Source organism: Perna viridis, chromosome 11 (assembly GCF_037379345.1).
Source record: "Perna viridis isolate PV_CMFRI_1.1 ecotype Kerala chromosome 11, ASM3737934v1, whole genome shotgun sequence".
In the NCBI taxonomy this organism is placed as follows: Eukaryota; Metazoa; Mollusca; class Bivalvia; order Mytilida; family Mytilidae; genus Perna; species Perna viridis.
The window spans coordinates 13377615-13393113 of record NC_142455.1 but is presented as its reverse complement, the minus strand read 5'-3'; the positions used below and the strand labels follow the sequence as shown (position 1 = coordinate 13393113).

The 15499-nt window shown below is 31.5% G+C and overlaps 1 protein-coding gene across 3 annotated transcripts in view; it reads left to right on the top strand.

The window, feature by feature from the left end:
- Positions 1-13128, top strand: part of LOC148603060 (secretin receptor-like) — a 135801-nt gene extending 122673 nt beyond the window's left edge. For 2 of the 3 annotated variants that reach the window (XM_088551772.1, XM_088551773.1), the window contains 5 exons: positions 308-383; positions 846-937; positions 4641-4791; positions 5794-5835; positions 6470-13128. In XM_088551772.1, the coding sequence (XP_088407898.1) occupies positions 308-383; positions 846-937; positions 4641-4791; positions 5794-5835; positions 6470-6841 (733 nt within the window). In that variant the 3' untranslated portion in view covers positions 6842-13128. The remainder of the gene's footprint in view (positions 1-307; positions 384-845; positions 938-4640; positions 4792-5793; positions 5836-6469) is intronic. The other variant, XM_088551774.1, reaches the window with a different exon arrangement.
- Positions 13129-15499: the final 2371 nt, after the last annotated feature.

The following is a 15499-nucleotide window of genomic DNA, read 5'->3' as shown; positions in this document are numbered from 1 at the left end:
TTTTTCCCCGATTCCGTTTGTTTTTTGTTTTTTTTTTTTTTTTAGACTTTTAACGTTTTGAATATTTATTGTTCATCTCACATTCAATGAATTAAAAGAATGTGTTACAACTCAAAAAAAAAAAATTACAAATCTGTCATGGATTCAGAACGTATCTCAAGAACAGTATTACCCAATATTGTCGCATAAGCTTTTGACATTCATGTACCAAAGTGAGAAAATACCAAAAATCCGCAAAACAATCAAACTTAATGAGAATCATTTTATTGGATTCAAATCCTTTCGAAGTTTCTCTATCTTTTTCTAGCTGTTGGACAACATATGACGATGATATACGCTGGGTCGAATGGATCATTCATGGACCAATTCTTATAACAATTGTTGTGAGTAGTAGGCTGTTACGACAAATCAATACTGCTGTCTATAAAATATATCGCATTTTCATAAAAAATGAATATACAGTGTACTTAATTTACTGGGTAAACTTGTATCCAGTGTCCAATTGGGTAATGAAGAAGTCTCGGATTGAATGGGCATGTGATACAGATTTTGGGATGTAATATTCAATAAAAACATTTTAAAATATGGGTAATTGGCTTTAAAACCAGTGAGTACATTTATACTTTTTGCGTATACGCACACCACACACACACACACACATATATATATATATATATATATTGTGGTAAAATGTACTTTTATACGTTTGACCATATACATGTAACAGGTTCGTTTTGTTTTCTTTACTTTTTGATATGGTTTTCGGTTAAGTTCACCTTGGTAATGTTGACTGTAGTAAAGTTGTCAGTATGTAATAAAGGTAACACTCAATTGATTTATTTCAGATAAATTTCATCATATTCATCAATATAGTTAGGGTGCTTTTTACCAAGTTGAACGCCTCGCCTTGTCCTGAAACCAAAAAATTCAGGTATAGGTAAGTCTGTTGTTGCATTGCTTCTTATCTTAATTTTATTTATTTTTTTATTTTATTTATTTATTTATTTATTTGTTTGTTTGTTTGTTTAAATTGCTTTTTTCGGACATATATGTTTGTTAGTAACCTTTTTACATGTCAAAGAGTAATCAAGGGAACCAAGGTTATAGCGGTAATCAAAAGAATATAATCCAGGGACAAAGACCAGACATGGAAAACAGACACACACAACAAAGAACATAAAGTAACTAAAATCATACACACAAAGTAACAAAAGTAAATGAGCAACTCGGACTCCACCAAAACTGGGAGCATGGACCAAGTGCACCGGTAGGGTAAGCGTCCTCTGCTTTTCTAGAAACACCCGCCGAGTTGCTGATAAAAAGTCAAGTCCGGGGTAGAAAAACGAGGAAAGATAAACTATATGATATAAAAAAGTGGTCATCAATTTGATTATAGAACCAAGTTTAAATGAATTGAAATTGATATACCAGAATGAAGTATCGAAGAAATCGTCATGTTTAAGTGAAAGAAACCACTTCTATATAAGATAAAATGCATATCAATACGTATGCAGAGAACAACATATATCATTAAAACTATAAGAAATTTGCTATATATCTAAGTAGCTGTCTTTGTAAGAATCGTGCAAAATCTGAATAGTGTGTTACATCCCAAAACAGACTACATATTTTATTTTTGAAATTAAGTTGTTTTATTGGTCTAAATTATGAAATGTGTAATTTATCATTGCAATATGTCTGCTCTTAGGAGATAATCCACTTGAAAATCCAATATATTTCATTGTGTTCTAGTGTCATTTACAGTTTTACAGTGTTATCTCCCTTAATTTGGAAATCTACAGTGCATTATATATAATTTTATCTCCTGAGAACACGGTTTATATGAAAAACCGAATGTTAATTTTTGTTTACCATGGCAATATAAACAACATTTCACCCATGGATCACATTTTGCATGATTCTTAGCTTGAGTGCTACTTGAACAGAAACTAAGAGAACACAATGAAACGTCGTTTGCGTGTAACTTTAACTTTTAACTGTACCTTTTTTCTTATTGTATTCATTAAATTTCAAAGCTAAAGCCTGGATAAATACAAAACTTTAGTAGTATTAACCTAAGATGCGCAACTCCTATCGTTTGTAAATATCGCCAAAAAACTATATTTTTCTTTTCTTCAAACGAAGGAAAAGTAAGATCTGGAGTAAACAATTAATTCAAGAAAATGTTTTACAGCTAACTGTTTAAGAATAAAACTGAACTAGCAATAACTAAAAAAAGGGACTCGATATATTTGTTGAACTTATTTTTTTTTATTGTTTCTTTTTAGCAGTATTTGTAAGAGCGTAGCTTATTCATTTGCATGGTGTCGGATTATTAAATGTTAAATCAAACGTTGATATTTTGATTGAACATAACATTATTTGTTAAACCATACAACTAAACAATAGTAAAGTAAATTTGTAACTTAGATTTAGAACAACACATATAAGCATGGAAAATCTGACGATGTCGACTTACACTAAATTTATTTTTTACATGGTTACATGTTTTTGTTGCAATGTTAGTTGTTCTGCAATATCTTTTTGTTACAACTCAGTGCTTGTCCATGCTTTCAATGTCACAATTTCAGGACGATATAATTAGAATTTGTTAGTGATATTTAAGTGTCAGTCATAATAAAAATCAGACAGGAGGTTATTCATGTATGTCAAAAGCCCACCAAATTTACTTTTATTTCTTATTAAGAATCAGTTACCAACCACATAACATAGTTTAGTTTTAGTCTTAGTTTTTCATTTGGGCGTTACGCTTTTGAGATAAAAGTTATAAAGGTTGTACGTAAAAGTAGCACTTTGCAAGAGTTATTGCTCTTGATTTGGTTGATTTTAGTAGGAAGTTAAAGTGGAATTTACTCATAAGTACAGATCTAATTACAGAATGACTATTGTAAAATAAGAATATAGCATATATAGACAAAAAAGCATCGTTTGTTCGGTGGGTTTTTCTACACAATTAATCATCCATACATTACGCAGTGTCTGAATTTTATATGGACTGGTACTTTAATTTCTATGAACATAGTTCAATGTGCCTTGGTTTACTGAAAATGTTTAATTGAAGGCATATTGAGGTTAAATGTATGGTGTCATTTGCAGTTATGTTTATTTGATGCTTATGGAGGTAGACCTAGGGTAAGGGACATAACTCTTGAATTAAGTGATACGTTTGTATCATATTCAATTTCACCAAAGCCTCTCAAGCTTTTGTTTGAAGCAGAATAAAATCAATCCAAGGTAATTAGATGCTTACATAAGATGGATTTTTAAGAGTTGTGTCCTTTACCCTAGGTCTACTTCTTAATAAAATATGTCAAATTTTATCGACTTTCAATCACATTAATCAAACAAAATTGTAACAATTTCTCAAATGATCTGAAATAACCCAAATCGCATCATTATTATTGCATTTCTTTTAATTTTTTGATCTTAAAATTTAATTTTGATTTAAAATGAATTGAGAAATAGAAAAACTATGTTTTGTACTACTGTCACATTTTTGTTCCTCGTCATGCTAATTCTGCTTGTATTCTGAGCAAGCCCTGCTCGTACTTTCCGGTAAAAATTGAGTTGATTTTACTAACTTAGCATGCTCCAAAAAATTAGTACGAACGGGACTATTCAAAATAATCAGATAGTTATGGAGCTATAGTATTATTGCAAACGTTCGTAGTATGAAAATAATCGGAAAATGTTTAGTCCTGGACTCGGTTGAACAAAAATCTCAAATTTAGGTTTTCCTTCATCCAAATAAATTTCTCAAATTTTCGAATTCAACTCTGTTGATTGGTTTAATACATCAGCAGAGGATGGTCACGAGGATATTCTAAGAGACTTTTATGACACCGGGCCCTGTCTGTGTTATAGAATATGGTGGAATGGGAATTTACTAATATACAGGAGAAATAGCATTTGTTATGTACATTCAAATATTTTATTTTTGCTTTTAAATTAAGGGGGTAGACCTAAGGTAAGGGAAATATCGGTGATATGTTTGTATTATATCCAATTTCACCAAAGCCTCTCAAGCTATTGTTTGAAGAATAAAATCAATCCAAGTTAAGTAGATGCTTATATAAGATTGGTGAAAATGCTAATTACAAACGTTCCAATGATTTGTAAGAGTTGTGTCCCTTACCCTAGGTCTATCTCCTTAAACTTTAAACAAACAGGAACATAATATTTTGTTAACAATAGTTACATATGACAATATCTGTATATTAAATCGAAAGTATGGATCAATAAAAATGAATATCAAATAGTATCTCAAATTTATCATACTGAGTTGTCTTACTTGAATAGTTGTGTAGTATTAAGGTATTTTGACTGCTTAAAATTAAAGGTAAAATGTGCTTTTGATAAAACCCCGTTTTGATTCAGGAATAATATTTTGAATGTATATTTTCTCGAAGGAGTATGATTCTCCATTACTTTCTTTTAAACGAAAGAAGACCGACAAAAAATAAACCTGCAAAACACAATTTCATACAGTGAAACAGATTTTTTAGGCAAATCCAGGATTTGATTTTATTGGTTTTTTTTTCGTTGTGTGTTGAAATAGCTTTATCTTTGACAGAATCTGTATAAATAAAACACATATAATACTGACGCTTTGGTTGTAGGCGACTTGCCAAGTCAACTTTAGTACTTATCCCACTGTTTGGTGTATATTACCTGGTGTTTGGGATTATCTTTGTTAACATTGTGGACAACAACAAGTCTCATAGTATGCTTATTTACATTTACCTAGAAATGTTCTTCAACTCGTTCCAGGTATGTAAAATATGGAGGTCTAATACATTTCTAATTGTTTATAAAGGGGTTGACAGATAATTAACTGTATAGTAGTTGTGCAATTACAGAGTTGCTAAAGAGAAGAAATGTTGGGATTAAATATAATAATAGAGATATTTAATATAGAGGGTGTCGATAAAACACGAGGCAGGGGGTTGCACATGACCAATTTTGTTTTGAAATAATCTTTAATTTCATATCACAAATACTACCTTTTTCGGAGTTGAATGCTGGTTTTTTAATCACTCCAACGGTTTAAGACAAAAATACATTGAAAACATTGAAATTCATTTAAAAAGGAAATAACTTTATATTTGTGCAAAACGTTATTAGGGAACTTTATGATTTCTTTCCAAGCTATCCATTGCCGCTTTATTTTATTTTACTATTTTACATACATATGATGTAAACATTGGAACAAATAATACCAAATAATATGCCAACCATACCATAGGATCTTCCTGATTTTTAAAGCCTCTTAATTATTTGTATAAGAAAGGAGTTGTAAACAATAGGACCTCTTAAAGTGGAACAACATAATGACGTACATGTATAAAACCGTGCAAACCAACGCCAAAATGGGAGAGGAAGAAAATGCCCTGAACATAGCAAGAGATACTATTTGTTACTGGCGAGCCAAATATCCGAAGTATAACAGAAAAAGGGTCTAGTTTCATATGCTGGGGCGTCGTTTTGACTTATTTTATCTAAAATGCCTGGTGAAAATATTATGCTGCCTATTTGTATTGAAATATACTGGAAAGAGGTAACCGTAATTTTAACAGGTTTAGTGCGCTATAATACCTACGTTAACCCATTATTTCCTTTGATAATGTATGTACCCATGGCCGTTGCGTTTGCTTCCAACTTTCCGGTTTTGATCGTAAATTCAAGTTTTATAAATTGTCCGATAATTTCAAATATACAAACATCAATGTCAATTAACATACTAGCATTGCTGATTTCGGTTTTATTTTGCAGGGTTTCTTCCTATCTTTACTGTTTTGTTTCTTCAATTCTGAGGTGAGATGCTTTCATAAAGTAAACATATTTAGCAAATATGAATATGAAAATCCAGGATTTATTGCGAATTTTATTTGAAGACACACAGAAACTATGGAATTGATGAGAATCCCATACCCTACAATCTAGAAGTATGGACCATATGCACCGATATTAAAATAAAACATCACACTAGTTTTTCCTTTGTTGGTTGTAAAATCAGAATTAAGACATAAGAGAAAAACAACAAAACAACGACATGGTCACGTTATAAAATCGTTAAGATAATATTCGGATTAAGACGTAAAGAGAAAAAGTCCGAAAGATAATGAAATCGATCGTTCATGTATGCTAAAAAAAACTCTTTGCTTTCGCCGGATTATTGAGTTTATCTAGGTTATGCCCTTTGCAAAAGGGTATTCAAGGGAACCTAGGTTATAGCTTTAATCAAAAGAATGTAATCCAAGGACAAAGACAAGACATGGAAAAGACATACACAACATAGAACACAAAGTAACTAAAATCATGCATACAAAGTAACAAAAAGAAATGAGCAACTCGGACTCGGACTTAAAACTGGGAGCATGTAAAAAGTCAAGTCCTGGGGTAGACAAACATGCACGCCACACATCGTTAATATATTTATTTCTTGTAGGTGCAAAATGAGTTCAAAAAAGCTTGGAGGAGATATACTCTTAGTAGGTCGGGTAGTTCAAGATGGCGCTCGACGTTTACGTCTAGGACTAAATCCTGGAAAGATCATAGAAACTCTGAATCGAATGGAGTTGCCGGTAGAGGCGATAAAATTCGACCAAACGAGGAGGACACTTCTTTGGCATCGCCAATGGCAAAGTTCCGTCGATCGCCTATTACACAAACTACGACGTGTGACTTTGAAGGGAAATCCACCAACATTGTGACAGAAAATGATATCGAAATTGCAGAAACCACTCCATGGCTTAATAATAATCATACTGCTTTAGTTGAACAACATGTGAATTCTGAACATGCAGATGAATCTTTGTGAGTGGTGTTATAACTTAATATGTTGTTTTGTAACCTTACAATTTCAATAATTATTTATTTGGTCAATTTTGTGTTCATCAGTCAGAAGTATTTTGTTGATAAGTAGCGTTACGTACTGTATAGTTATGTCCCAATCATAACAAATGTAACCTAAGCATCAGATATGAATGACGTCGAATCAATCTAGAATCAAATGAAACCGAAATTGATTGTTCCGATCATTACCATTATTTTAGGAAAGGACGAACTTTCCCTTCATTTCTTACTCATTTGTATAGTAAAAGTGTCTGTAGCATTACATGTATCACAATACGTGATGGATATTTCATGCATGATAATACATGTAGCTTGTTTGACAAACTGAAATTAAAATTAGAATTGAAGTTCTAGCCTTTTTGAAAAGATATATGTAATATTTGGTACTCTCATGTCAATAACTAACTAACTAACCAATACATTTGACCTTTCATTCTATGTCTTACTCTTAATCAAATTCATGTTAGATAATGTAAATGAGCTTGAGTTCAAGTATTAAGTATTCTTTTCATATCTACTACAAAGATGAATATATCATGTTTCATTTGTTTGCTTCACTATGTATGATCATTTAGGACTAAATTTTCTAGTTTTCATTTTAAGGAAGTAGACCTAGTGTAAGGGACATAACTCATAAAGTCAGGGTTATTTTTGAATCATATTCAATTTCACCAAAGTCTTTCAAGCTTTCATTTGAAACAGAATGAAATTAATCCAAATTACTTTGATGCTTACATGATATTGAGGTAAAATGATTAATACAAACGATCCAATGATTTGTAGGAGTTGTGTCCCTTACCTTAGGTCTACCTCCTTAACCACCAGTAAAGCAACCATGCCCCTTCAGACTATGCCATCTAAGAAATAATCGATAACATGTTTAAATAATAATGTCACCTAATGTCAGAGAATGCGGATTTTACATGCGTTTTCTATCTGTAATAATTTTGTTTTAAATTTACCCTGCTGAAAGATTCAATATGTATTAGTTAATCACTGTTAAATAAGAACGAAATTGTTGGAACATCTCATGCTTACGGGAGGGGCGAACCGTATCCCCTTTGTAGTTTTGAGTTATTCCCCTTTGACCCTAATTACCAATAGTGCAAATAAAATATTCCAAAGTAATGTAACATAGTCCTGCAACAGAGAATTAATTACTGTCAATGTACACATTGGATTTACAAAAATAATAATGGTAAGAAAATGTTGTTTGAAAGAGTAATCAAGGTAACCAAGGTTATAGCTGTAATCAAAAGAATGCAATCCCGGGACAAAGACCAGACATGGAAAACATACATACACAGCAAAGAACACAAATTAACTAAAATCATACACACAAAGCAACAAAAGCAAATGAGCAACTCGGACTCCACTAAAAACTGGGAGCATAGACCAGGTGTATCGGGAGGGTGAGTGTCCTTTGCTTTTCTAGAAACACTCCCCGAGTTGTTCATAAAAAGTCAAGATATTATGAAAACGTCTCAGCACAAATATTATGGTACATTAAAACGATCGGTTTCAAAAGCCTCTTTATGTCAATTTTAAATGTATTTCACACCTTAGAGTACCGAATACTTGTCTTAAAGCAAAATGAAATTCAAGAAAGAGATTAGATTTAGGTAGGTTTCACTGTATATCGAAATGAAAAGGCTAAATGGAACATTTAAGGTAGACTTAAGTGTCAGTCCCAGTAAAAATCGGGCAGTCGATGAAACATGATATGAAAAATTCCATCATTTTGAAAGTGTAATTTGATTATTTGTACCAACAGAAACAAGGAAAACAGACAAGATTTTCCATATTATGCTGGACATTGAGTTACACGTTTATTGAAATGTACTGAAAATGAACATTGCAAGGGCAGATAACTCTGTCAAAAACCTCATTTTTCTAAGATTCTATTGAAAATTTTCTGAGTGAATCCAGTAATGCAGAGGTTAAATAATAGTCCTTTCAAATAAAGAAAGCATTCTTGAGTGAAATCATTGTCGGATCGGTGAGGTTTTGACATGCATGTTTCTGATTTTTCCCATTTTGCCTGATTCTTACACACACTTACATTTAATTTGAAGCAAGAAAATCATTAGATCTTACAGGGATGGGCTACAGTGATAATATTCTCATTAATTGGGCAATTCATCTTTCTTGAGTGATGACGTAAAATCCCCGAGAACTGAAATTTATAAAACTTTAAAGTAAAACCACATTAATTGTATATAAAATGTTTTTAAATTTTATATGAAATATAGTTTTTTTTATAAATGTGAAGTTTTAAATTTCAATTTTTAACTTGTGTAGGTTACAGATTTTGATTGTCCTTGAGATTTGTTCTTCTTAATTCTAATTGTCATTTCAAACATTTTGTTTTTTTTATTATATCGGTATAAGCATGAAATGGTTAAGTCGTAATGTTTTCCACACATCAAAGGCAGATTTTTAAATTATTGTTTATTTTTTATGTCTATTGCTGAGGTAGTTTTCGTTATATTGTATTTTGCTGGGTTTATTTTATTTATTTTATTTGAGGGTTGTGTTTTTTTCCTTATTTAAACTGAAATAAGTTTTTTTTTCTTTTGTGGGGGGAAGGGTGTATTTTATTTAAGGGTTGTCTTTATTACCTTGTTTGAATTGAAATACGTTTTGTCATTTGGGGGTGGGGAGGAGGGGGTGGGGCGCTGTTCATTGTCTTTTTTTTTGTTTTGTTTTGTTTTGTTTTGTATTGTTTTGTTTTGTTTTTTGTTTTTTATTTAAATAGTATCAGTCCTTCAATATTGTCGTAACATCAATTTAGAACTATGTACATACAAGTATTTTTGTATGCCTTTCTACCTGCAGCTAATGTACAATAGTGCAAAGAAAGAATGCATGTGTACCTTATATTACTGTTGATATTCCTGTCTGTGTGCTTTAAGGAGGTAGACCTAGGTGTAAGGGACATAACCCTTGAAATTAGTGATATATTTGTATCATATTCAATATTACCAAAGCCTATCAAGCTTTCATTTGAAATAGAATTAAATCAATCCAAGTTGCTTTGATGCTTATTTGATATTGATGTCAAATGCTGAATACAAACGTTCCAATGATTTGTAAGAGTTGCGTCCCTTACCCTAGGTCTACCTCCTTTAAACTTTTCCTTGGCATATGTTGGTATTTTATGGTAAATGAAAAGGATTTGACATCTTTTACAGCTACAATATGTATTATAGTTAACTTCCGGGAATATAATTGGTCTTTCCTTGATTAAATGATAATCATATTCAAATTCAACCATGGAAAGAGTAATCAAGGTTATAGCGGTAATCAAAAGATTGTAATTCAGGGACAAAGACCAGACATGGAAAACCGACGTAAACAACAAAGAACATAAAGTAACTAAAATAATACATACAATGTAATAAAAGCAAATGAGCAACTTGGACTCCACTAAAAACTAGGAGCATGGACCAGGTGCACCGGTAGGGAAAGACAAGCTATATTCCGTGAAAATAACCAATATACTCGCTTGGAATCATCAATGCTGAATGTTTAGTGATTGTGTTAAAAGGTAAATAACATGTGAATCATTCTACACATTCGTTGTTATCAATTTGTCCTTTTTTATGTCAGATGATTTTTATTTTTGTATAAGTTAGCAGTTTGTATAACAATCAGACTTTTATTTCTTATTCAGAGACAGTTACAAACCATAAAGCCAGTCTTCGTTTGTAATTCAAATGTTGCATTTTTGAGATAAAAACTGTATAGAATGTGAATAAAATTAGCACTCAGCAAACTTTAACGTTCTTAAGTATGTTTATTTATGTTGGTTTTGTCAGGCGATAAAAGTTTGTTTGTTTTTCAAACTTACGAACTTGTATCTGAATACAGAAAGTGTTATTGTTACGTAACGCATAGCATATGTTGACAGAAAAGCACAGTTTGTTCGGTGGATTTTTTTAACCCTTTTTTTTGAATTTCCTTCGCCATAGACAGTTTCTAAATTTTATATGCACTATTTTTTTTAATTTTTACATTTTAAAGCAAAGTCATCAAGATTCCTGGAGAAAAATATTTTAGCATACCATGATCTTAAGTAGTAACTGAAAAATGGAAGCTCTAGAAACAAGAAGGCTATGCTAAGACTGATATCGCAAACTGAGATACCATAAATTGTAGCGCAAAATATTAACGCTACCTGTCTGAGTAAAATTTACTTCGAACTATCACAGCTTTCACATATATGATATGTTCATTTCTGATCCATGTCTCTTTATGAAAGTCAGACGAGCTTATCAAAAGTATTTAGGAATGATAGCGGGGTCTTTTTGTCTTGTCTTTTTTTCTTCTCTCTCACTCTTTTTTTTAACTTTTTGTTATTTTTGGATTGTTGTTGTTTTTTTTATCATGGAAATTATTTATCATTTACGTTAAATCCAAAAAGAAGTTGGTGTGATTTAGTAGTAGTTTCCGGAAGTCATCCATTTTTTTGTAAAATGTGATACACCCCAAAAAACGGCTATACATTTCTATTTTTATGAATAAATTGCTTTATAGGTCTAAATGATAAAATGTATAATTATTCATTCCAATCTGTCTGCTCCTTTTTGAGATAATTCGCATTGAAGAAAATTCAACACTTTCTATTGTAATTTTGAATCATCCGCAGAGTTGTCTCCCTTAGTTTTGAATTAAACAGTACATTCTATATATTTGTAGGAACAAGGGTTATATGAAAAGCCAATTTTTTGCTAATGTTTGTTTCTTATATCATTTTAAACAAAATATCAGAAAATAAAAATATGTAAACTTCCCAACCATAAATTACATTTTGCATGATTCTTGTCTGAAGTGCTACTTAAACAGGGAACAAAATATTGGATGATTCAAGCAAACAATTATTATATTTGTACATGCATTTGTATTAGAATACATAAGCAAATCAGGTTGGTGAAATAAAACAGGGTATACTAAATATATAAAAACAAGTCTGGATTGTTTGTTATAAACCTTCTATACTCCCTTTTCCCCTCATCCAAACAAAATGTCATTTTAAAAATTTGTTTTAGGCTTCATCACCACGTTGGAGGTATTTCAAATGTCTTTGCTTGTTAGAGCTAATTGAGTGATTAAGGAGATACGAACTATTCAGGTATTACAATCAATATCATTCACTGTCTTTGTTTGACGATGTAATATATTTTAATCTTTACTTTGTTTTCGTTAGTTTGAGATCTCTCCATTCAAACGACTTGTAATCACTTAATGCAATTCATCGATGTATCTTTACATGTTTTGCAAATAGATTGCTAATTATCTTTCAAATCTATTATTTCCTTAGATGCAATCATTTGTTGAAGATATAGTGAAACCCTTCTTAATCGAGCCTGCAATAGGGTATGTCAGTCTCGTTCTAGTTCCATTTTCCTTGTAGGAAATCCGGTACAAAACGTATTGAAATCTGAAGGAAGATCTTCATTTTATTGTTTACTTCCGGGATCTTGAAACGCTGTGTTACAATGCAAAAAAATCTATTTGGTATTTTTCTGAACACTTTTATTTTGTAAAAATAGAAATTCGTCATTTTGTATCGGCACTTTTACTAGATAAGGATGTAATGTTTTTAATGCTGAACTCGACGCCCCTGTAAATAACAAATCTCCATGCGTTTGATATATAGACTAGGACCGTTTTCGTGAAACTAAGTAGTCAAATGACGAGACTTGTATACCCTATAATCATAAAACACGTCTAAATTGGTGACTTTTTAAAAGACCTTTAAATCGATTTAAGTACTTCACCGTCTAAAAATCGGGCAAAATGTGTATAAGGTGTGGCACATGAAAGATAAACACAGAGATTTTATTGCATTAACAAAGTATTTATACCCGATAATCTCCAGAAATAACCATCAAAGTGTTTGTAAAATTTGCCTTTTTAAGATTTTGATAGGTCATATTTAGTTGAAATGCACTATGGAAAAATGGCGGGAAAATTTTTCCGCACTTTTTTCCTTATATAAGCAGTAAAAATATGATGTGCCATCCATTGACTGATTTTTACACAGAATGGTACTTAAATGTATTTTTTAACCTTGGTGAACGGAATATATGTCTACACCGAATCAATTCTAAGGTCCAAAAGGTGTGCTTGATTACTGTTTCACTGTATTTGTTGTTTTTTTCTTTATTGTACAATGTATGTCTCCATTGAAATGTTCTAAATTGTCAATAAAACATACTTAAGTTACTCAAATGGTATGAATATCAATGTCTTAATAGTTTGTCTTTGTTTTGTAATTATTTTAATAAGGTCTACCAACATATTCGGAAGGAGAAATCATCTTGATTTTTTTTTTAAATACAGACCTTTAATTGCAACAGGACCTTAAATTGCTTAGAATTTTTCAGAGGTAATGAAAATGATTACTAGAATTCACCAACATCATATTTGAATAAATCTGTCCATTGCTGGACATTAGTTGTGTACTACCATTATGCTAAAAACGATACTACTACGAAGTCTTCGATCTAAATTTTGTCGTATGTGGTGTCATATTATCGTCCCAATTCTCCAGTACTGTCACTTCTATTATAAAAAGGATATACCAATGATAATTTCGAAAAAGAGATTGTTTACATGAGGCTAAATTGTTAATGTTTCGCACTTTCGTCTTTCATATCGCCAATATTCTATTCAAATGAGAAATGTAGACCTGTATTGTGATAAATTTTATTTTACATCGCTACGAACATATTAATCGTAAACATGGTTCTAATGCAAAGGTTCTAATTGATTAAACATGGGCCTTTAAAATATGGTATTGTTCACAGTACTAAATAATCACTTTAAAAGTTTTTTTTTTCAATTATTGACTCAATCTCTTCCATCCATATAGTATGTCAATTTCTGATAAATATGTTCCCTTGTGTCAATTATTACCCTACCGGCGCACCTGGTCTTTGCTCCGAGTTTTTAGTGGAGTCCGAGTTGCTCATTTACTTTTGTTACTTTGTGTGTATAATTTTAGTTACTTTATGTTCTTTGTTGTGTATGTCTGTTTTCCATGTCTGGTCTTTGTCCCTGGATTGCATTCTTTTAATTACCGCTACAACCTTGGTTCCCTTGATTACTCTTTTAATGTTCTTTCTACTCAGTTGTTAGTACTTTGTGTGTCTTTAATTCCAAATTTGGATTACCGAATTCTACTCTCATGCAGTGTGGAGTGTGTCGCTGGCGGGACAGGATATTCTTATCTTCCAGAGCACCTGTTTTCGCTATTGTGTTTTTACGGGCGTTTTTATTGTGTTTTGGTTTTTTATTTGCTGTCTTGTTTTTTTTCTTATCTCCAGGTCTTTATATAATTGTATTTTGTTTTGTTGTTATGTATTTGGTGATTGTCGTTGTCGCTGGTACTGGATTTCGATGCGTCTGTATTGATTGTCATAGTTTTTTTTTAATTAAATTCTGAATACAAATAAAAGAGAAAGCGGTCCAACTAAACAACAAAACAGGAAGGTCAAGGTGGATCTGAAAGGTAAGGGTTTTTTTTCTTTTGTATATCTGATAGTATATGGAAGAATGTTTCTGTAAACAATCGTCTATATGTTCAGAAACGTCGTTTACAGCAAATATCCCATACCTATATCTACAAATATAAACGCCTGAAATATAAGTATTCCATACCTATATCTACATATATAAACGCCTGAAATTGCACTTAATTAAACTTAATTTTTTGCGTACTGTACATAAAAATATTTCATGATCTTTGGATTCATTATCTTTAGGGTAGCCTTTTATACCTAAGCACCCATAATCTCCATGCATTGAACGATAGTCATTATCTCGTGACAAAATATAAATCGCGTATCAATTTCCTCAAATGACACTATGAAACAGATCCAATCACTGAAAATACATTTAATAAATCCTTTTCTATTTGATTTTCTGATTGTACCATGACTTGAATCATGTAATATTGGCAGTCCGGAGAGACTGAACATGTCCCTTTCGGAAACAATTTTTCTTTTACACTCTTCTGATCATAATTACGTTTATCCCTTTTTGTCATCTAAATCGATTTGCGCTTGAATTGAAGCCAAAGCAACATCAAATTGATAAAAAAAAAAGTTATCAGCAATTTTATTTTTCGCAATCAGACATTGTAAAGAGACACATGAATGGCTTCTGATGCTAATGGTTAAACAAATCCCACATAGACAATATTTTATGTCGATTTAATAACTTTGAAACTTATGCTTTGGAACAAAAAGTCGATCATATGATGAATATTTTATCATCTTGTTCCCAACAAGTTTATTGGAACTACGTTGGCAGTTTTAATTAGGAATATATCACAACGGGTTTTCTGTCTCTAAATTAAGATTTGAAAAGACATTTAATATCGTTGTTGAACTGTCTCGTGTGACAATAAGATGCTTTGTATCTTACAACTTTACTGGAACATTCAACGGATAAGGTAATCATTTAACAAAACAGGTGTTTAACGTAGGAGATTTGTTTAATCTGATTTACTTACAGTAGCCTTTCACTCTCATGACGATTTTAAGAAGAAAAAGAGACAAACGGGACATTCGTTGTGAAACAAATTAAACATTCAAGATATGGAATTCCAGGA